The 22,122-nt window shown below is 39.7% G+C and overlaps 1 protein-coding gene across 1 annotated transcript in view; it reads right to left on the bottom strand.

Annotated features, from left to right (window-relative positions):
* Window positions 1–1,044: 1,044 nt before the first annotated feature.
* Window positions 1,045–22,122, bottom strand: part of TBX18 (T-box transcription factor 18) — a 28,211-nt gene continuing 7,133 nt past the window's right edge. Inside the window, exons 4-8 of the mRNA XM_039528435.1 lie at window positions 21,177–21,348; window positions 12,568–12,735; window positions 10,967–11,031; window positions 7,477–7,571; window positions 1,045–3,704 (exon numbers count right to left, since the gene is read on the bottom strand). Of these exons, the coding sequence (XP_039384369.1) occupies window positions 2,980–3,704; window positions 7,477–7,571; window positions 10,967–11,031; window positions 12,568–12,735; window positions 21,177–21,348 (1,225 nt within the window). The 3' untranslated portion in view covers window positions 1,045–2,979. The remainder of the gene's footprint in view (window positions 3,705–7,476; window positions 7,572–10,966; window positions 11,032–12,567; window positions 12,736–21,176; window positions 21,349–22,122) is intronic.

Genomic DNA, 22,122 nt, shown 5'->3' with positions numbered 1-22,122 from the left:
TTTAATATAATTTCTGTGACATTTTCATAAAATACAGATATATAATTATAGAGATAATGCATATATAGCATTTACTATATTGATAAAAAGCTAGTCTTTGCCATGACACACCAATAACTATTTACAATATGAACTGAAGTTCACGGAAGAAATGTTTCAAGCAATATTGTGAGATTATAAGATTAAAAATAACGAAGAAAAAGCAACCAGTAAATGGTACTGAAAAATTCCCAAATTACAATGCAAATACTATCTCCACACATTTGCGCACGTGCGCACGCACACACATGCTACAATGCAATGCAAATATTATCTCCGCCCACACACACAATCCTGCAGTCCTTATTCAGGAGTTTCCCCAAGTAAGGTCTTGCAGGATTTCACACACCAGCCCCTCCTCCCCACAACCCCATTAAGATGGCACACACTGTATGGAGAATTCTCCCACTTATCCCTTTCAAACAAAAAGTACAGAGAGTATGACATCCATTTAAAGCTTTGCATAATGACAGGATTTCAAATATTTTGTTAGGACAGGGATTGCCAGACACAAATATCTTGCAAATTAAATTGTCATAGCTCCATTGATTTCGCACTTGCTGAAGAGCTGTCCCTTGCCGACTGTAATTTAAAGGCATTTTATAAAGCTGTATTTCCTTATTTTAGTATGAACTTTAAAGACAAAGCATGGGCGGGAGGTAGAAAAAAGAACACATTGTACTGCTGGTACTCTTCATTAGGGGATCTGTCTGAAAGGATACGGATGGGCTGACACCAACCCCCACAATCTATCTAAGATACTTACATGCCCCCCCCATTACCGTAGTATCTGAGTGCCTCACAGTCTTTAACGTATTTCTCCTCACAACACTCCTGTGAGGTAGGGAAGTGCTATTATCCTATTGTACATGTGGGAAACTGAGACACGGAGAGGCTAAGGGCTGGATTTTGAAAGGTATTTAGGTGCCTAGTGGGATTTTCAAAAGCACCTGTTAGGTGCGTGATGCTTTTGAAAATCCCACTAGGCACCTAAATACCTTTCGAAGTCTGGCCCTAAGTGACTTGCCCACTGTTACACAGAATGTCTGTAGCTAAGGAAGACCTTGAACTCAGGACTCTGAGGCAAGCATCCTACACCTCCCTTATGTCAGGGGGAGGAAGAGATTGTTTTTCCTCCCCTTCCATCCCCAATGAAAACATATTAGCTATAATGAGTATTTCTTAAAATGTAAGCAACTAAGTTATTGTTTGCTAGAAAACAGACAGTGGCCCTGAGAAATGCAATGAGCTACTTTTGTTTAAATCTAAAACCATACAACTAAGGGCTTTGTTTTCATTTGCACTATGTCACTTTACACTGCTCTGGCCATAAAAAGTATTTAAATAACATTTGCACTCGCTTTAAGTTGTCTTTATACTACCCGAGTGGTAGCATAGGAGGCTTAGTGTAAAAAGAATGAGGCCTCCAATCTTTAAAGATTAAAATCTGTTCCATAGTTTATAAGATCTAAAATCTGACAGGTGTGTAGATCAGAATGCATCTCCAAACGTGCAGCTGAGCAACCATATTGATCGCAATTAGGTTGTGCTGGTGTAACTAAGGGCAGAAGTTTGCCAGTAATCTTCCTTTTGTGACAAAAAAAGACATTTCACTGTGAACAGATCTCTGTACTTAGAGACCAGCTAAAAGCAAGTGAACTGTTTAAACTCCATGGAGAAGAGTGAGAAACAAGGCAGTAGCAACAGAAAGGAACAAGAAAGAAAGAAGACTCCCACCGGGATGGAAATAGTAGACTGTAGGTGCCATGCTAAAAACCTTAAGCACAGTACTATGGAAGTTGTCTATAGCCACCCTGTTCCAAATTCCTCCTGGTTACATGGGCATCTTCTCTGACTTCATTCTACTCCTAGTAGCACCCATGTATCTGAGGGCAGAATTTTGGTCACCTGTCTAAATTGGGCCTAAGTACCAGCACAGACAACTCCTTTGTTAGGATTCTAGGGCAGGCGGTAAATTTGCCCAGAAGAAGAGTAAAATTGATAATGGAATTTCTCAGCCTGTTAACTCAATGGGCAACATTTTAAAAGACTTAAAGCTGCATTTTCTTTATAACCAATCAAAGATTCATTAAAATAGTCTATTCTCCAGCAAAATAATTTAAAATAGAAAATATCTCTGGAAAACACGTATGGAAAAAAATGTATCAAGTCTTTGCCCTTGACAAAAATGAATCTCCCCAAAAATTAACTCTGCACAGAGGAATCAGACAAGCTGATCTTTCCACTGCTTGTTTTAAATTACTCTTATCACCACAATTTGGATTTGCAATATTTGTTTTTTAAATGATGTGACAACATCAGGTGAATCTTGCCTAACATTGAAATATCCTAATAAGAATGCCATGTCACTGACAGGCTAGAAACAGCATAGCATGAGAAGGAAAGCTATTCTTTCCATTTACTTTGTAGATAATCCATAGCTAACCTCCTATTTTAGACTGAACTCTGCATGCTTAACACTTGAAGTCCAATTAACTATTGTATCTCTTATAATAGAGAAGAAAATTGTACTATGTGTTTGCTGCATCAGCTCAGCACTCGATGAACACTGCAGGGAAATTTGCTAGTTCTGTAGGAAATGTGTTTTGTTTTTATTGTTTAATTCAGACCCAAGTGTCATGTCATTCTTTAAAGGGCTAAGAAAGGGGGAGGGCAAAAGGGGAGGAAGTCCTGCTTAATTTGTTGCATATGTTCCAACGTGTTATACAACTAAGTGTACATCCCAGAAAACTAAATGGACTGTGCCACAATGCAGAACTCAAACCAGAAAACAATCTGGCCACAAGCAAGTCAAATGATTCAGCGAAGCTTCCTCTCATATTATATATACACTTTACAAGCTACATTGTGTCCTTTCATATTTCAAGAGAAATACATCGTAGACACCAAACATACTGTACTTTTCCTTAAGAGGCTTCATCAAACCATATGTGCAGACACTTGAGATGATGACAGTGTTAAGCTTCCTAGGGTCCTAGAGTCAAAGAAATTCTGCTGCCCCCCGCTGCTAAGTAAGTGAACTCCTTCCACAGGGGGCAACATCTGCCGATCAGTCATGGTTCCACTTGGTGAGGACCCCAAGAAACTTCCTTGGGAAGAAACAATTTTCTCAGGACTGGCAGCCAGTTTGGGGGATGTGGAGAAGTTATATCCATACAAAGCACAGGGACTGTGTAGTCTAAATGTATTATAAGAGCCTTGGTGGGTTTGATTAGTGGTGAAGGCATTGCTTGATGGGGATGGCATGATGTACTGAAGCTGTGGCGACATCCCTGATATCTGCATAGATAAACCAGTTTGTGGGCAGCTGAATGCATCACCGTCATTGCTCGTCATGGACATGTTCACAGTTGTGCTACTTGACACACCCACATAAGAGGGAGTCCTTGGGGGTGCAAAGGTCTCACTGGTTTGGTTTGTGAGCCTGTTGTAGGTTTCAGCCAGAGAAGTGCTGTATCTGTTAAGGGTTAAGCCTGAGCGGGCACAAGCCGTATAGTCAGCTGGAGCGAGGCTACAGAGCTGGCTAGTGTTGGGACCCAGATGGAAGGCAGGAGAAGAGCAAGGGGACCCAGGTAAGAGGTGAGGGTGGGTAGATGGAACTCCATTGCCAGGTCCCTGGAGTAAAGTAGAGGCGCCTGCATTTCCTGGAAAAGAATTTTAAAACATAAATAGCATACCAGAAAAGGTTAACGTCTTAGACTGTGTTTGATCAGCAATTGAAACCTGCGCTCTCCTGGTACTAAACACGATCATTTTGGTACAAAGATTTTTATAAATGTTACAGATATTATCCCTTCAAAATACACTAACTAAATACGGAATACAAGTTGGGACTGTGCAACCCTCCATACACCCAAGGTTACATCAAGGTTTGTTCTCCTATCGCACAGTTTAGTTATTTCAGTAGACACAGGAAGCAAATTGTCACGGCCGAGGCTCTGGTGTTGCAAATTTCAACTCAGAATGTATCTTAATTCAAAATTATGAACCCTAGAAGAGTTTGACCTGAATTATTTATAACCGGCCTGCCCTTTGGAGTACATTTATAGCCTCGGGCTCAGTATGTGTTACACATTCCACTCTGTGCCTGATCTACAGAGGATAGGAGTCTGCTACAGCTAGGGAAGTAGCCCTTAAAGTTTAGCTCAAGCTGTAGAGGCTCAAGTGTTGAAATGATTCTATGAAAATCAAGGCAGAATATTATGAAGCATTGCCTTATTTTTAAATCCTGATCATACAGCTATGTATAGACATGTCTGTACTATACAATTTGTTGTAATCCGAAAGCCTGTGTTATTTCTGAACCACATACTTGAAGAACACAGGTGGGGAAATGAGTCGGAAAAAATGCAATAATTAATACAGCCCAAGAGAGCTCTCAAGACTCCGAGAGTCTCCCTAGCTGCAGGAGAGCTTCCTGTTCTTAGTGGGTAGATCTCCCTCAGAAATGACCACATAAAGCTGATTTTGGCTTTCTGTAATTACCTAAACCAATGGCCCTTAGAGGGAGGAATCTACAACTCTTCCCCACTCAAGAGTCATATATGACAATTGGATAGCTTGGGAGTGATGTGAAGAAACACAAAGCAGTTTTTTCCCCAACAAAATAGTTTTTCAAGACAGATATATGAGTAAAAATACCAGATTACCAGTGAACTTTGCCTGCCTCCTCTTGTTCTGCCCACAGTCCACTGCATCGACTACCACCAGGCACTATGAGACACTCGCAATCACAACTTAAAATGTACCTATTTTTTCTCTCTGGCTGTGTCAATGTGCCCCCAATGTGGAGACAAGGTCTAACAATCAGGATACCATTCAGCAAAAGGATAAGTCTCAGCTCTGTAGTGGAGCTACCAGGCAAGGAGACAGAGGTATATTAGAACTAAAATGCTGCCATAAACCTAGCTTCCATTCTCACCATCTGTGAACAGCAATTGTAATTTCCACAGCCTGTGTGACCACCAGAGAAGGGAAGAGGAGAGAAACCAGAACTGTGAGTAAGTCATATGTGAGAAGCAGGACGTTTATTGATATGAGCACCCTGCTTTCAAAACAGCACTGTTACTTAAAAGTAAATAGGTAGGGTTGATCTGCCTCCAGGATAGATGAGCATGGTAAGCAAGCAGCATAAACTTCCTTTGGGGGCTTATGTACTCAAGTATGTCCATAGTATGCAATCAGCTTTCTATGGCAAGCCTTCTCTCTCTCTCTCTCTCTCTCTCTCTCTCACACACACACACACACACACACACACACACACACACACACACACACACACACACACACACACACACACACACCACTAGCCTTGCCAGAAGTCAGCCAACCTGTCTGAAGTTTCACATGTACGATATTATGCTGGCATTGAGCTATTCTGGAAAGTTTGAGGCAAATAAAGTTGTGTGTTTTGGAAATCTGACGATTTTAAAAAAAAAGGGAAGATGATTTCACTTCTTGAACACTCTCCTAGCCTTTTTTGGCATTTTGTAACTCAAAATGGCTTGGCACAGAAACTCCAATTTTGTGTTTGGCCATGGCAAGGATTGGTGCCCAGGACTGTTTTTTTTTGTTTTATTAGAAGGTGGAGGAGGAAAGAGGCTAGTTATTAAAAGTGGTTTCTACGTATACTAGAGGCTCTGAGGATTTATTAATGCTTCCTGATGTGGATGAGACTGTCACAAAGGTTGAGGTGAGGGGGCATGATTGCAGTCAGGCAAGCACGTGGCATGTATGGGGAGGCACTGAAAGCAGCTAAAGAGATCTGGTTTGGGTGGGGAGGGATGAGACACACACTTGAACCCACAGAGAGATGGTTTGAGGTCCAGAGAGTGATCTGCCTCTGCTCAAGAAGTTCCACTTTATGTGCCCCCCTCCTCCACATAGCTCTCCCCCAAAAAGGGGTGTGGCCTACACAGCAGGCCAGAGACAGCCACATAGAGAGAGGCAGTCTCTAGCTCTTTGCAAAGCCTCCTGGAGTCTCTAGGCAGTTGCTGAGCAGTTCTTATGTTTTTCAGAATCTAAGGAGTTTCTCCAAGGGAAAGTTAGTGTTAAATTTGCCAATATCTATGAAATACTTCAGCACCCTCCCCCAGCCCATCCACACTTTTTTAAAGAAAACTAAAACCACACACAAGAGAGAGTCTGGAAATGCATGGTGAAAGTCACCTATAAATGAACTCTGCCCCTGCATCTCTGCCCAAGAGCAGCCAAGACCCAGAGACCATCCAGTCCTTAATAACTCACATCTTCAGCCACATTAGTGGCATTAAAATCAGGAACTGACTTAACTTGATAACTTTACTCCTGTAGAAAAATGAAACGTCCGCTGCAGCAGCATTTAAACTGAAGTACCCTCACTTATACTACCCTATCACAAGCTACTCCTGTCGACTTTTAAATTATCACCCTTATGCAGTCATTGGAAAGAGTCGGCTTTCTACTTCTTTTCTTCAAAGGGTACCACTCTCAGGACAATCCTCCAGACATATGGAATTTCAAATGCAAGTGTCATGATACTGAAAGATATACAGCTCAAACCTCAGAAAGGCTGGACCAAAAGACAGACAACACATGCAGCAAAACGTTAGAGTAAGTGGGAAGACATGCATAGCATAGACACTTATCGCATAGACACAAGGTAGATAGCCACAAAATACAGCCTTTAGAGTCTATGAAAACCTCATTTAGCAAGAGTCCTTCACCAGACTATCTCCATTTTACAAGTAAGGTGTAACAGGTGTACAAGAGATGAAGCAGAATGGAGCAAAATTATGGTAGTTTGGGTGATCTTTACTATGCACGTCCATATTTATTTTAAGTGTAGTCTTTATTTTGAAATTTCTGGCTAATATTTTGGGTTTATTTGAGAGAACCTCAGTACTTTTCTTAGGGCTCCCCCACTTCTTAAAATATTCTCAACTTCAGTTCCAGCTTAATGAACGTTTGTTGTTATTGTTGTTTTTTGGGGGCAGGGTGAGGTTGGTTAGGGATTTTGTGCTTAGTATACATATTACTCTGGATTAATGTATTTGCAAGTTTTAAAGGCTTAATCCTTGGTGAAAAGCAAATTAAGTACTGGAGAAATGTTCAAGTTAATACATAGCTGTGACAGTAATAGTATATGACTCCCTTTTTTATGATTACTGACATAATGTTGTAGAACAGTGAATTTACTGAACCATTCTGTACTGGGTTTTAGAAGCTACAATAATAGAATTCTTTTGTCCTGTTCATTGCAAACCTGGTTAAATTAGCTTATTTCTCTCTGAAAATAAAAATCCCATCATCTGCATTTAGAGTTAAGCTTAGTTTTTCTGTAAGTGATACACAAATCTAGTTTTTCATAAGGAGTGGTAGCACAATTTTATTTTTAGACATTTTGGTTTTTTTCAGGACTACAAATAAGATTATTACCTTGTTTGGGGATCCCGGGTATATCTTCAAATGTAAGTGTCCTCAGTGAAGGTCTCCAGAATGCATAGGACTCCACTAAAGCTTCCAGTCCCATTCTAAATAGAACAAAAACACCACTATGTGAAAAGAATGATCTGTATTTGGCTTGTCACTTTTTGTAGCTAGTTCATCACTCAGTCTCACACACACTGTATGTTTCAGGAAAAAAAATATTTTTAGAACAATGTTTCTCAGACTCTGGTCCATGGACCACCAGTGATCTGTAGTGAATGTGCTGGTGGTCACGGAGAGCTGGCTGGTCCCACGGTGCTGGCTCTTCTTGTTTCCAGCTGCTAAATCACTTTTTAAAAACTGCTAGCAGTACCTTTAATAATTTCCTAATAGGACTTTTCCACATAAGTCTGATTGCCAGCAGGACGATCTGCCATCTCACATTAGAAGGAAAGTGATCCATAAAACAACTTCTGTTAAAATGTGATTCAACACTTGTGCGTACAAGATGGGTGACTCGTGGATGTGCTGCTCTTTTTGAGCCTGTTACTTGGCGCTATTGGGTAAAAAATATCTTGATAAAATAGCTTCAAGAGTTTTCTCTCAGCCTTTATAAGTTTTTGAATGACAAATAGAAATAATTGTCTAACCAGACATCACATTGGATGTGCCACATACATTTATATAAACCAATTTGATCTTATACCTATATAAAGGTCATTCTTTTTGTGCCACGAATTCACAAGCAATGCTACTATGTCAGCACCCTGGTATAATTTTGCTGCTAGTTTTGATTGCTACACTCATAAGGCTTGTTAAGTGTCGACATCGAGCACATACCACAAACAAATGCTTGCCTTTGAACAGCAACACTCTGTAAACTGGAAATATGCAAACAGTCCGATTTGAGGCAATCCACATTCTCTTCTGATATTGCTTTTTTCACACTGCAGTTCCAGCAGGATCACAGATATGTTGCAGGAAACAGTTATAAAGTATTTATTAGCTCAACCTGGACTAAAACATAGCCTTCATTTTCTGCAGTAATGGTGACTTTTCACTTCTAGTTAAAGTGGAGATAAAAGCCACCTCCTGGAGGAGTGTAGCCAAGGCGATAATTTATACAAGATGCCTTCGAACAATTTCCACATTTTATCACCACCCTAATTTATACTATTAAATGGCCAAGTTTATTTAACAAAACAGTTATGTTTTTCCTGAAGTATTTAAAGAAAAGAAATTTTGGTACCTTCCTAAGGAAACGATTTTTATAGGGTCAAACCTAAGGCCTAACTGAAGAATGAAACTACTCTCAGCACATAAATTGTGTTTCACTTTGCAAAAGTACAGAGGGTGCTTTTAAAGGACAAGGCTACTGATCTTTATAAAGCAGCCTGTGAGACTGTAAATGACCTGAAAGGGAATATTTTTAATTAAACAGAATTGTTTTATGTAGTGTGACAGGGCAAGGTTATTGCAGCACAGTATACAATTAAAATGAATCCAAAAGGAGAATACAATGACACCACAGTACTTTAACTTTCGGTACAGACTATAATGCCTATGTAAAAGACATACTATAGAGTGCTGTAGAAAATAAAGCCTTTACATTTAGATTCTTCAAAGAAAAGAAAAAAACTTGCTGCAAAAGGAATCGAAAATATGAACCACAATCCCAAATGTATTTGGCCGTGTCCTTAATGCGTGTAAGTCAGCACAGGACTATTGATTGCAATGGAGCTACATCAGTTTGTAGCAGCTGAGGATGTGCCCCTTCTACAGTAAACTTCCTTATTGCAACAAAAGGGCGTTTAGATTTGTATTTAAAGGCAGAATAAAACCATTTACAAAGAGGCCCTCTTCAGTGGAATAGCCTCACATTTCCATCGTTCTGAATGACACTTTTCATTTAACATCCACACAAAGAGAATTTAATTATGGTTTAAAACAAAAACAACTAGGTCCCAGTCCAGAAACAGGATCTGTGTGGCTGGGCCCCTGCAATCACACAGAAGCTGAGGAAAGTCAATGGAGCTCTATCCATGCAAACCCAGTTGCAAGACTGCTCTCTAACTTATCCCCACCTTTGGATTTCAAAGCGCATCCCATCTTCCAAGGGAGTCTGTTGGAACATAAAGGGTGAAATCTGGCCCCAATGAAGTCAGTAGGAGTTTTGCTATTGATTGCAGTGGTGTGAGGATTTTCTCCAAAGGCTTCTGTGCAGGGATTATTTATTTTGGGGCATTTGACAGCCCCAAGAATAGTGCAGGTGCTAAAGATATATCAAATATACCATCAGATGGTCATTGAAGGAGTTCAGAAGCACATCGGGTGAATTTCTCTCTCTTATTAAATATATAGCATGGCATTCAGCAAATTGAATTTGCTTCTTCCTTAACTAACTCTATCTGGAAGTTAGTTGTTTACTCAATTCTAAGATAAAGGACTAAGTTCACCAAAGCTTTTCCAGACCTGAAGAAGAGCTCTGTCTCTCTCACCCACAGAAGTTGGTCCAATAAAAGATAGTACCTCACCCGCCTTGTCTCTCTAATATCCAGGGACCAACATGGCTACAACAACACTGCAAACATAAAATCGCAACTGACATATTCAGGCACAACTCCCTTCTGCCAATGGAGTGGTGCCTATTTTGACCCAGGGCTGAGTTTGGCCAATTATTTCTAATCAGGAAAACCCTTAATCCTTGACAGCAGCAAGTGCTTGGTGTGAAAGTCTAAGATACTTTGTAGTAGATTCCTATCAGTCATCTCTCCCCTTGTATTATTAGTATTTATTATTAGTAGTATCATAGCACTAGGGCTTCTGCCCTAGTCATGGCCCAGGACCCCACTCTGCTAGGTGCTGTAATGTTCATCTCCTCCTCTCCCAACATCATCCATTTAAAAAAATACTAATTTGCTCTCCAAAAGTAAATCTGAGTTCTTCTGCGATTTGCTGTGAGCCCAAAATGATCTCCAATGCTTCACCCTTCTACTAAAATAGAAGCTAATAAACTGGCAGCCACACACTGAACATTTTTACTGACACAGTTTGTTCTCTTCTCTGGAAGGTCAGGTCATAAATACAGCACTTGTAGGAAACAAAATGCAAAGTGGTCACTGAAATTACTGCACCATATGCAATACAATTAAATGCTTTCTTTTTCAGGTGGAAGGGTTTAGTATGCAATTCATAAAAGAATCACCATTCAGACAGTGTGCAAGTTTTCTTTTCATGTTCTACGTTGATAAGCTGCAGTGTATATTAGTACATGAATCAAGTTAAACAGTGAACCTTCAAGGTTGTATACTAGTCATTACATGCACAGAATTTAGGTTTAATTCTATAACTCTAGGGCTAGGACTGGGACACCTAGTTCTTACAAGCTTGAAAGGTCTGTAAGAACAGAAACCCCTTTTTGTGAGCATGGTAACCATTCTTTAAAGCCTTTAACAAATTGATTTTGTCACTGCAGACAAACCATTATTCCAAAGCTTACCTGTTACGTCCAGAATCTCTAAATCCTTTGGCAAATGGATTCCTATCAATCTTCAATCGAGTGATCTGTAAAGATAATAAAATAAAGTGATGGCAAAACTTCCACCAATTCAGTTTAAGTGATATGCATAGCAAATTTACCCACCAAACCTGAGCTGTCATTGGAATTTTCCATTTTCATTCTGTTTAAGAATTATAAAAAATCAAGTAGATCTTTCTTCCCATTTGCAGGTTGAATGTGTTTTTCTTTTTAACACAATAAATTAAGACCTAATCCCACAATCGTTCTCTGCATACATCCCCCAAGGAAGTCAATGAGTGTTTATTTTACACCCAGGCTGGCTGGGATTCTTGAAAGAAGTTGTCTGGAAAACATTGCTTCTTCAACTAAGACAGTGCATAGCCTCTTTGTCTGTGACAAAGTTACATAAGATATATACAGGTAGAGAAGGAGATGTTGAATGAGAAAGATTTCTGTTAAGCAGCTATGATCACATGTACATACTATAAACACACGAAAATAAAATACTTTTATATTGCATCATTAAATCCTTTTGCTATCTACTTTCTGAAGAAAGTAGGCCATGAATAAGCACAAACTTTATATTTATATATACAAACATATATACAAACCAAAACATAATTGTGCTAAATTATTTAGAATGAATATAATGTTACTATATTAAATATGATGTCATTGTGTGTTATACTTAGACAAAGTGACTAGTGCAGAAGACTAGGAATCGGGCAACCTGGGTTTTAATTTTGTCTCTGCAGCTCACTGTGTGAATTTGAATAGGTTGTTTATGGGCCAATCCTGCTCCTTTAAAAGTTAATGAAAGCTATTAATTACTAAATTAAAAACTAACTTCCTCTTTGACAACCTGGGGACATTAATACTTGACTAACATTGGAAACTGTTTTGAAATCAGTGAGTGATAAGCACCTATGGGATTTTCAGAAGTGCCTATGTACCTATCTGCATTTTTAGGCAGAATATCTTTAAAAAACTGGCATTCAGGCTATGTCTACACTACAGCCTATGTCAGCAAAATGTATGTCGCTCAGGGATGTGAATATTCCACCTCCCCGACTGACATAAGTTCCACCAACATAAGCGCTAGTGTGCACAGTGCTATGTTGGTGGGAGAGTGTCTCCTGTCGGCATAGAGCATCTTAAACAGACATGCTGCAGCGGTGCAGTGGTGCCACTACACTGCAGCGCTGTACATGTTGACATGGCCTTAGTCTCTTTGGCCCAGATCCTCATAGGTATTTAGGCACCCAACTCCCATGGGAACTGTATCTCAATCCCTATCTGTAAAACAGGGATAGAACTTCTTATGTCCTGTTTATTTAAACTGCAAGAATTTCAGGTCAAGAACCATCCCTTACTATGTACAGTGCCTTGCACACCGGCACTCCTGTCTCAGTTATGGCATCTACATGCTACAGTAATATAAAAAGCTATTAAATATTTAGAGTACTAGACAAATGCCTTATTACTAAGTGGTGAAATAAAAGTTTATCTTTTTCTTCTCTTGTACTTGTCTGATGTATTCTATAAAGCTAGTAAAACATTAACAAGAAAGCCAAAGTTACCTGTTGATTCTGGTATGCTGTTACAGTAGTGAAAACAGTTTCAGGAAAGGAGAATGCTTTGACGCCTTCTCCTGAAGGAATGGGCTTGACTGGAGACAGATCATCACCACAGTCTTTACGAATGACATGGACGCGAGGCTGGTATTTGTGCATAGAATGAAGGATAATCTATACAAATGAAAACAAAGAAAAGGTAACATTTATTAGAAAGGATGCCCCACTATTTCAATGCTGGTAGCATTTTGGAAAAAGATTATGGCATGTGTTGCTTATCATGCAATCTCCTGGAAATTAAGTTTTCTATAACTTATAATGGGTCTCATTACAGTAATCTAATCACTATATACTTACAACATTGACATCCCTAAGCATTCAAAATTCATGAGTGAGGAACTTAAAAAATAATGAGTGGTGAAATGCTGGCCTCACTGAAGTCAATGGGAATTTTGCCATAGACTTCAGTGGGGATGGATTTCACCATATGAGATTTTTAAAAAATATCAGTTTGCTTTCTGGATTTTGAAACTTTAAGAAAATATTGAAAATGCTTCAAGTATGGTGGTGGTGGATTTGGCTGGTAGGTTTTTGTGACCATAAGGGCTAGAAACATAATTTGTTGGGATTTTATTTAAAATGAAAGCTGAGATTCTCATGACTCCTAGAGCAGTGGCTTTAAGAAAACCACCAAATGTCACAATTGCAAACGTTAGCAACTGTGTATTTACAGTATGTAAACAGATACAAGGAGCATTACTTATGCGGGAATAATAAATACACCCACCACAATATACACGTGTCAATTTAGGAAAAAGAACAATTCCCTTTACTAAGGATTTAGGCCCTGATCCGATAAAAATCTTATGAATATCAGTGCCTCAAATTAAAGACATCCATAATCGTTTGTAGGATTGCAGTGGTATTTCTACATTCCGAAGGAGGCTTAAAACATAGATCTGTCCTTATGTTTTATTCCATTTCATTAAAGATAAACACCCTTTTAATAAAGATTTCTTTTTTAAAAAATCAGAAGCTTGGCAACTTTTGGAAGGTCTAATCAATAAATAAATCACCAGTCCCATAGCTACTGGCTTGCAGAAGCTTTAATCAAGATTCAAGAGCAACCTTTTTTAAATTTCCTGCTTCTTTAGCAGCCACAGAGTGCTTATGCAATCAGGCATCACAACATGGAGCCTTTAACTTCACCCAGCCTGAATAATGCCAAATACCATGAAACCTCATTTATCCAAATGAAATGGGGGACATTACATTAGCTTGGATAAATATGGGTTGACTAGGCAGAGTACTTTTTAATACATTTAGTCCTGGCTGGGGAACATGATCCTGTTTTGGATAAGCAAAGTTTCTGGATAATCAAGGTTTTCATTTATATTGCAACTGGGCTTTTTGACAATGACATCAGAAGAGCTCCAATAAATGACTTCAGGCAGTCCCCTATGGATAGGGCCCTACCAAATTCTTGGCCATGAAATCTGGTCTCCCCCCGTGAAATCTGGTCTCCCCCTGTGAAATCTGGTCTTTTATGTGCTTTTACCCTATACTATAAAGATTTCACAGGGGGAGACCAGTATTTCTCAAATTGGGAATCCTGCCCAAAAGGAAGTTGCAGGGGGGTCACAAGGTTATTTTAGGAGGGTTGTAGTATTGCCACCCTTACTTCTGTGCTGCCTTCAGAGCTTGGCAGCTAAAGAGCGGTGACTGTCGGCCGGGCATCCAGCTCTGAAGGCAGTGCCCCCCCATCAGCAGCGCAGAAATAAGTATGGCAATACCATACCATGCCACCCTTACTTCTGCGTTGCTGCTTTCAGAGCTGAAGAGTCAGAGAGTGGCAGCTGCTGTCTGAGGGCCTGGATCTGCAGGCAGCAGTACAGAAGTAAGGGTGGCAAAACCATACCATGCCATCCTTACTTCTGTGCTGTGGCTGGCAGCGGCTCTGCTTTCAGAGCTGGGCTCCTGGCCAGCAGCTCTGAAGGCAGTACCGGCACCAAACGCAGTGCAGAACTAAGGGTGGCTGTACCACAACCCACTCTACAATAACTTTGTGATCACTCCCCCCCCCTCCACAACTCCTTCTTGGGTCAGGATCCCTACCATTACAACACTGCGAAATTTCAGATTTAAACAGCTGAAAACATGAAATTTACGATTTAAAAAATCCTATGACCATGAAATTGACCAAAATGGACCATGAATTTGGTAGGGTCCTGCCTATGGTTATTCTAATTCAAGGTGACTTCCCCAGCTTCTATAGCCTCACACAGAGCAAAAGGCTATATACTGGCTTTGTTGAACTGAGTGTTTAAATATCTCTTCCAACAATCTTTCCAGAGTTTTTCTGTTGGAAAAAAGTCTATAAAAGAAGAATTAGCAGGTGACTAACAGCAAAAGTCTGATCTTGCATTCCTTGCACACCCTAAATACCTGATGATGTAAGAGAGCAATGGGTGCATTAAGAATGCAGGATCAAGCTAAAACTATGCATTAAAGCCCCAGTTGCCCATTGCCCTACACTGTGCCTAGTCATTTACATCAGTATAATTGAATATAAATTGCTTTTCTACTATTCTGATTAGGCAGAAGTTTACACACACACACACACACACACACACACACACACACACACACACACACACACACACACACACACACACACACCGCCTTTGTACTGGGTTAAATGACTACACAAGGTGCAGGGCAATGGTGAAGTGGGCCTAAGACATTGCCAATTTAATAAGCAAACAACTAAATCACACCTCTCCCTGAAAATGTGTTACCCTCTATTGTTGTTAGTAATGCCATCCCGGATTGATTAGAGAAAAAAAGCTCTATGTTTTCAGTTTGCTTCCTCTGTGCATTTAATAGCACTGAGCAGACTGGCTCTACGCCATTGTCCCTGGAGAATCAGTCAGTTTCTCCCGTTTGTGTGGGTCTTTTAAAAAGCAGGAAACATGCAAACCACAAAAATGGCCACAGAATTGACATTACCTTGAACTTATTTTTTTAAGTTGGCTGCATACCTTTAAAAATTCATTACACAGCATGACCCAGTCAACGACACCCATCTCAGATGATTCCATTCTTTATTTAAGATAATTAAACTCAAATTGACAAGCAGATCAGTACAGTTTTTGGGTTTAATAAAATATTGATTCATTTCCTTTAGATCCAGGCCATGGTGCACTCTGTGAATGGGAGTAAGGAAGACCAAGGCAGGCAAACCATTTCTGTGACTTGAAGAGTCCCATTCTCCCTCCCAGACTGCTCCAGGGACAGTGCAACAACCCAAATTGCAATTGCAAACTGACAGTCCAGCACTTAGAAAGCAAGTTGGCCTTCCACATACTTTAATTGTACTTCCAGAATAGCTCATCTTAAATATTAATATTGCATTGTTAGGATTTTTTAAATAACGACTATGTTAATATTTTGTTCATACTCTCTTCCCTTTTGTTCCCCCTTAGGTTCATTGTTCTTGGACTGATTACCCATGAAGGTCTTCAGCTTCCTGACCACCCTACGTAAACAAATATTTCAATGGAACCATGAGATGAGGCACAGCAGCCTGTGACAGCAGGTAGCGATCAGTGTACCACGGCATCATTTCTCTGGGGGTGCTATCATTTCTTGCAGCATTTAAGTTTTCATTTTAAATTACTTAAGTGTCTTCCCTGTAGTGGTGAAGATCTTGTTCTTAATGTGGAACGACACAAAGAACAAAACAACAGCACAGAAGAACAAACCTTGGCCCTATCAATAGTTACAGCAGGCCCTAAACACAAGGGAAGCCACTGTTACTGCTTCATGGGCATGCATGTCATGCAGAAGGCCCTTGCTGCAACTCCACTTTTCCATACAAAGTGACAGTGCCGAGCAACGGCTGATGGACGCACAGCCACACATGACATTTTTTGTAGCAGGGACTTTCTTTTTAAGATGTTTATGGAATGCCTGCCACAATGGAGCCCAATGACGGGAGCCTTATGCATAACCAAAAAACAATCAATAACACCAGCACAACATGGGTCCTCCCCCTCTTGCCCTGCAGCCTAGCGGCACAAGGAACACAGACACTTTTCTCCTAGCTGCCAGGTTCCTTTCCCCATATCTCAAAAACCAAGCCAACCAACCAAGCAAAAATCCTTTTTGACCCTTTGTGCAAAGCTCATTTATTCAGGCTTTGGAGGTGGGGAGAAACATTTGGGGCTATGACCTGTGAACTGCCCCCTATCACCTTCACAAAACCTAGCAATGCAAATTTAAATGTCAACTTTTTCAACTTTTCACTGCAGGTCATTTTAACAAAAAATCTACAGCTACTCCGAACTTGTGAAGGTGGGCAGAGCAATGGCCTGCCTCCACCTGCAATCTGACCCCTGCATTATAGAGGGGAGAAAATAGACAAGTTTAATTCAATTTAAATACCACAGGTGAGACTCTATTTCAAACTAAGGGTTAAAACAAGTTACTCAAAAGTCGTTAGTGGAAGAATGTCAAAAATATTGAATTTGTTTTCCATTGAAATCTTGATAAAAAGGGTGTGAAAATTTCAACCAGTTCTAATCAAAGAGGATCAATCTTACCTGGGATCCTCTATTCCAGAGACTGCAGGGGAGAGGGGCTAGTATAAGAAAGAGGAAGTATGTATGTGTGATGAGTGAAGCGTGTTTGTCTATCTGTGTCAGTCGTAAAATGAAGATTTCCTTTTCATCATCATAAAATCTCTAATTGATGATACTGATGTGTTTGCAAGGGACGGCATTATAACCCAGTGTCTCAGTGGAGATTAGTGCCTAGTATAATTTAAGATGTGTTACCTTTTCAAAGCAGTCTGCAACAAATTAACTGGGTGACTCCCATTAAGTCCGCAAGCATCACATTGAAAATGTATCTTTATAAATTTCACCTGACCCTCCAGTTGTTCCACATGCAAAATTCACATGGGGATTCTATGTGCAAAACCACTTCAAGATCTGGTCCATGTGTCCATTTATACAACATTACTATAAAAATGGGAAGACAAGAACTCCCAATCAAAATGCTGATGACAACATTAGCACACTGGAGTGTTTACAGGAAGTGTTCAAATGGAAAGCGAGTGGCCCTAAAATATTAAGAAATGTAGCCATGTTCAGTTCTAAACAAAGGGCTAAAATTGGGGTAGGCACTGTCACTTACTGTCATTCTGTACAGGGCCCTGACCTCGCTGGCCATTACTCACTTCCACAACATAAATGTTTACTAATAATACTAACGTCCTCAGTTCACATATGTAGCCCCAACTCACATGAATGTGAGTTGCACATACAGTTTGAGGATAGTAGGACACCTGGGTTAGTATTTTAACATGCCCCTTAAAAATGTGTAATGTTAACTTTAGAGTATTTTACCTATTTACTTAGTGTCACTGATTAGTTGCAACAGCAAGCAGCCTTGTGAAATGTGACTGGCGCTGCTCTCAGTGCCAGTAAGTTAGTACTACACTACTGTCATTCCATGAAGGTCAACGGAGTTACATTGCTGAAGGATCAGAATCAAGCCCCAGAACACTAGTGGAGAAAAACTGTGTGTAAACTGGCCATACTTAGGTGTTTGAAAAGAGCAAAATCAACAGGGTGTCAAAATGGAGAACTGGACACATAAAATATGTTCAGAGGCAAAGGCTGAGGGCTAAATTCTGTCTCTCCTTACATGACCCTCAAGAGGTGAGTGGGGACCAGAACTGTAGAAGCCAAGTGGCTTATATTCATCACAAAATGTGCAATTATTCCTTTTCCATTATTGCTGGAGGCCCCCAGAGGCTGCACAGTCATTTCAATTCTGCATTTCATGCTACTCAAAAAGAAAAAATGGACCCATTGAGATAGACACATCTCTGTTTTCTGTTTTTGCCTTTTCTGATAACAGTGAGTGTTTGCAATTTCCCAGATTTTAGAAATATGAATTTTGCAACCAACCTTCTATTGTCTTTTAAAAAAACACATTAAATTTCCATTTTTTTGTTTTATTTTGGGAGTGGAGGGATGTTGTAGTTCTGAATCAGTTCAATGTGTCCTGAATCTCTGTAGAAGAATACTACTTGGCTAGCTTCCAAACTGAAACTTTAATAAATAAAGAGTGCTCCAGTAATTTTAAATTTCTCTGCACCGTGAATAAGAATGCACTAAAAACACTGTGAATTTCAGCTCAGGGAGAAGAAAGCCTGAAATGTGGCCTTGCACAATATAGTATAGTATATACTTGCACTATATTGTGCAAGGCCAATATAGTATATAGCATACAATACAGTAATTTAGCTCTTTGTCCATCTTCAAGATTAAATCTTGAGCCCCAGTCGTACAACTGATAGCACATGGGCAGACTGCTGTGTCCATGTGTAGCCTCACTGAAGTCAGTGGTTACAACAATCTGCCTGAACGGTTGCCTATGTCTACTCTTGGAGGTAGGGGTGTGATTCCCAGCTCACCTACACCTACTCTCTATAGCTCTCATGGAACTAGCATGCTAAAAACTATAGTGTAGCAATGGTAACATGGGGCAGCGGTGAGGGGTGGCATTGGCTAACTGCCTTGAGTACAAACCGGTCTGGACCTCATGAGTACGTACTTGGGGCAGCTAGGTCAGGCTGCCGCTCGTTTCTGCCCAGGCTACCAACGCAATACTACTATTTTTAGCACACAGTGCGAGTATGTCTACACGAGCTGGGAATCACACTACTAACTGCAAGTGTAGACATAGCCTATCAGTTGTAGAATTGGAGTCTTCCAGAATTACAGCTCTCTTCACTTTTTAAGCACTTCAATAAAATGTTGGTGCTACCCATTCACATTAATTGCAGATACATAAGTAATCCCACTGAAACCCATGGAACTTCTCATGCTGAGTAACATTTATTCATGCCAGGATTGCAGAATCAGACCCCTGGATCATAATTCCACAGATTAAGAGTGTAAATATTGGGGGGAGGTGTTAAATCCTAAATAGAAATACTGTTAATTCAAAACCTTTTATGGACATATCTACAGTGAAACAGCAATCTAACTCCTGCCACATCTGACGATAACATACTATGTATCTTTCTTGCAGCCGAGTGGGAAAAAATAGTTGCTCATACTTATGTAACATAAACAAAGGATAGGCAAAGAACTGAAAAAAGAGTGCAGAGATAAAGAACAGGGCTTAACACAGCAGAGTTATTGGACTAGATTTATCCCTAGCACAAATCCATTATTTAATGAGTTATGAATTGGCCCCATCACTTTACAACCACCTCCCATGTAGAGACATTCAGCATGGGCTGTACTAGCCCACCTGGAACCCTGATTTCACTGCTCCCGTACCCAACCTGGCTGGATTACAGCTAGCTCAGTAACCCCACCCAAGCTGCAGTCACACCCTACGACTGCAGAACAGACATACCCTACAGACACATATTTTCTTTAGAGAAAATGGAGGTGCTTGTAGAATTTACAACTGGGACCAGGTTCTCACACTGTTCTGCAAGCAGCGGTCCCATTGACTTCAATGGGAAATGTGCATAGAAGAAAAGTGCTGATAGCTATATATAGCATCTTTGCATATAGTGCTAGGGGTATTCCATTTTATTCCTTTTCGTGACTGAGGAATCATCCTATTTAATAAGTCTGGCTACTTTAGAGTCAATGGAACCCACATCCGGTCTCCGACTTGTCACTCAAGTTCTTAAAACTCCAGACACTTTGAGTTCAATGTTCCCTTTGAAAGAAAGCCAACATTTGCCATTTATTACTGGATTTGTCAAAAGTAAAGACTTCATCCTGTCTAAAAACAATTCTTGTTTTTTAATTATTTCCTAAGGTGTCAAGTACAACTATTTTAGGGATTGTTGGAAAGACGCTGGCTTACATCTGTCATGTTTCAACAGTTTTCAAGAGAAAAGGAAATATGAATATAAACACATTTTGTCACATTAGATAATGTCATAACTAAACAATTCAGAGCTTGCAAACAGAACACTCATACTGCAGCAGTCTGCCAGCTTTTTCAGAAGTAATGAGCCTCAGCTGTGAAAGGGTCTTGCTTCATAAGGTATGTAATAAATCATTATCAGAGTGAACCCAGCTCCCATGTTGTTCATTTTGGAGTGCAATTATTAACACCTCATGGGATTTCACATAAATGTTTAAGTTAAAAAAAACAGTTAAATGTATTTTTATTCACATAAACTTATTACATATTACTAATATTTATTCTCACTGCTTGTGAGTTTAAGCACACTTTTTTGATAAAAACTGAAATTGCAAGATCGATAGATATGGTGGTAAAATATATGAGCAATTCTGTACTTTTACTTTAGTTAATTCAGTCTTGCACAATTCTACTTACCCAGGGGTCTTATACTTTTGAGGGGCAAATAAACTAGCATCCATTTTTTAAAAAGCATCAATCAATTATTAAAGCAAAAGAATGAGCAGATTTTGTATGTGTGCTGGTCAATTTTTATGAAGCTTTGCAAGGCTGAGATCATTCTTGTCAACAGGAAGATACATGTCATAAAATCTTTATGTGATGACCGATGTGCTAGTTTGTCATATTGTAAGACACGGGATACTCACATGCCCTTGATCGTCCAGCTCATTGTTTGTAAGTTTCAGCTTGTCAAAGCTGATCACTTGCCTCATCCAAGTCTCCCCTGAGGCGGGTGAATCAGGGTGAATATAAACACGAGGAGGTACTGGTGAATCAGCATTCCCGGCCACCATCCACTTCGAACTATGGTAAACATACCTATGAAAAGAAGCCCAACATCTGTCAGAATGAAATTGGAAATAATTCATCAGGCTGATTTATATTGATATAGCAGGACTTCGTGTGTACAGCACCTGTCAATCTACAAATGTTGAGGGACAATAATTACAATGAATCTAGTCACAATATCCCAGAGAGAAGTGATCATTTTTCCAACAGAAAAAAAAAGAGGGAAAAAACCACTTAAAAGAAATCTATAAAAATAGCTAGGAAATTCAACTGAGATTTGAGAGATAAAGGGAAAGTAATCAATATAAACAAAGTCACAGCATTTTGGGAAGCCTTCTCTCTCACCACTGTCAAGATTACCTTAATAGCTGCACTAACAAACACAGTAGTCTTCTTTGCTGCAAATAACATGTTTAATTTTTAAAAAAGAACAGGAGTACTTGTGGCACCTTAGAGTGTTCCTGTTCTTTTTGAGGATACAGACTAACACGGCTGCTATTCTGAAACCATGTTTAATTTACTTTCATTTCAACTTTCAATTTTCAGTTGCTGCAAACAGCTGAGTTACAAAATATTAGCAAAAGTATCAACAATAGACAGGACCAAATTCTGCTCTCATTTAGAGCCTGATCCAACTCCCATTAGAGCCAATTGCTGTCTTTCCACTGACCACCACTTACGCTGTGATTGATCCACTGATCTCAATGGCATCACTCTGGATGGGCTCCAGTGTAACAGAGCAAAATCTGGCCCTTAATTTATACAATGACATAAACAACTCTTTATGTGACTCACTTAGCATGT

Source organism: Mauremys reevesii, linkage group 3, assembly GCF_016161935.1.
Source record: "Mauremys reevesii isolate NIE-2019 linkage group 3, ASM1616193v1, whole genome shotgun sequence".
Lineage (NCBI taxonomy): Eukaryota > Metazoa > Chordata > Testudines > Geoemydidae > Mauremys > Mauremys reevesii.
This window is presented reverse-complemented; position numbering and strand designations above follow the sequence as displayed.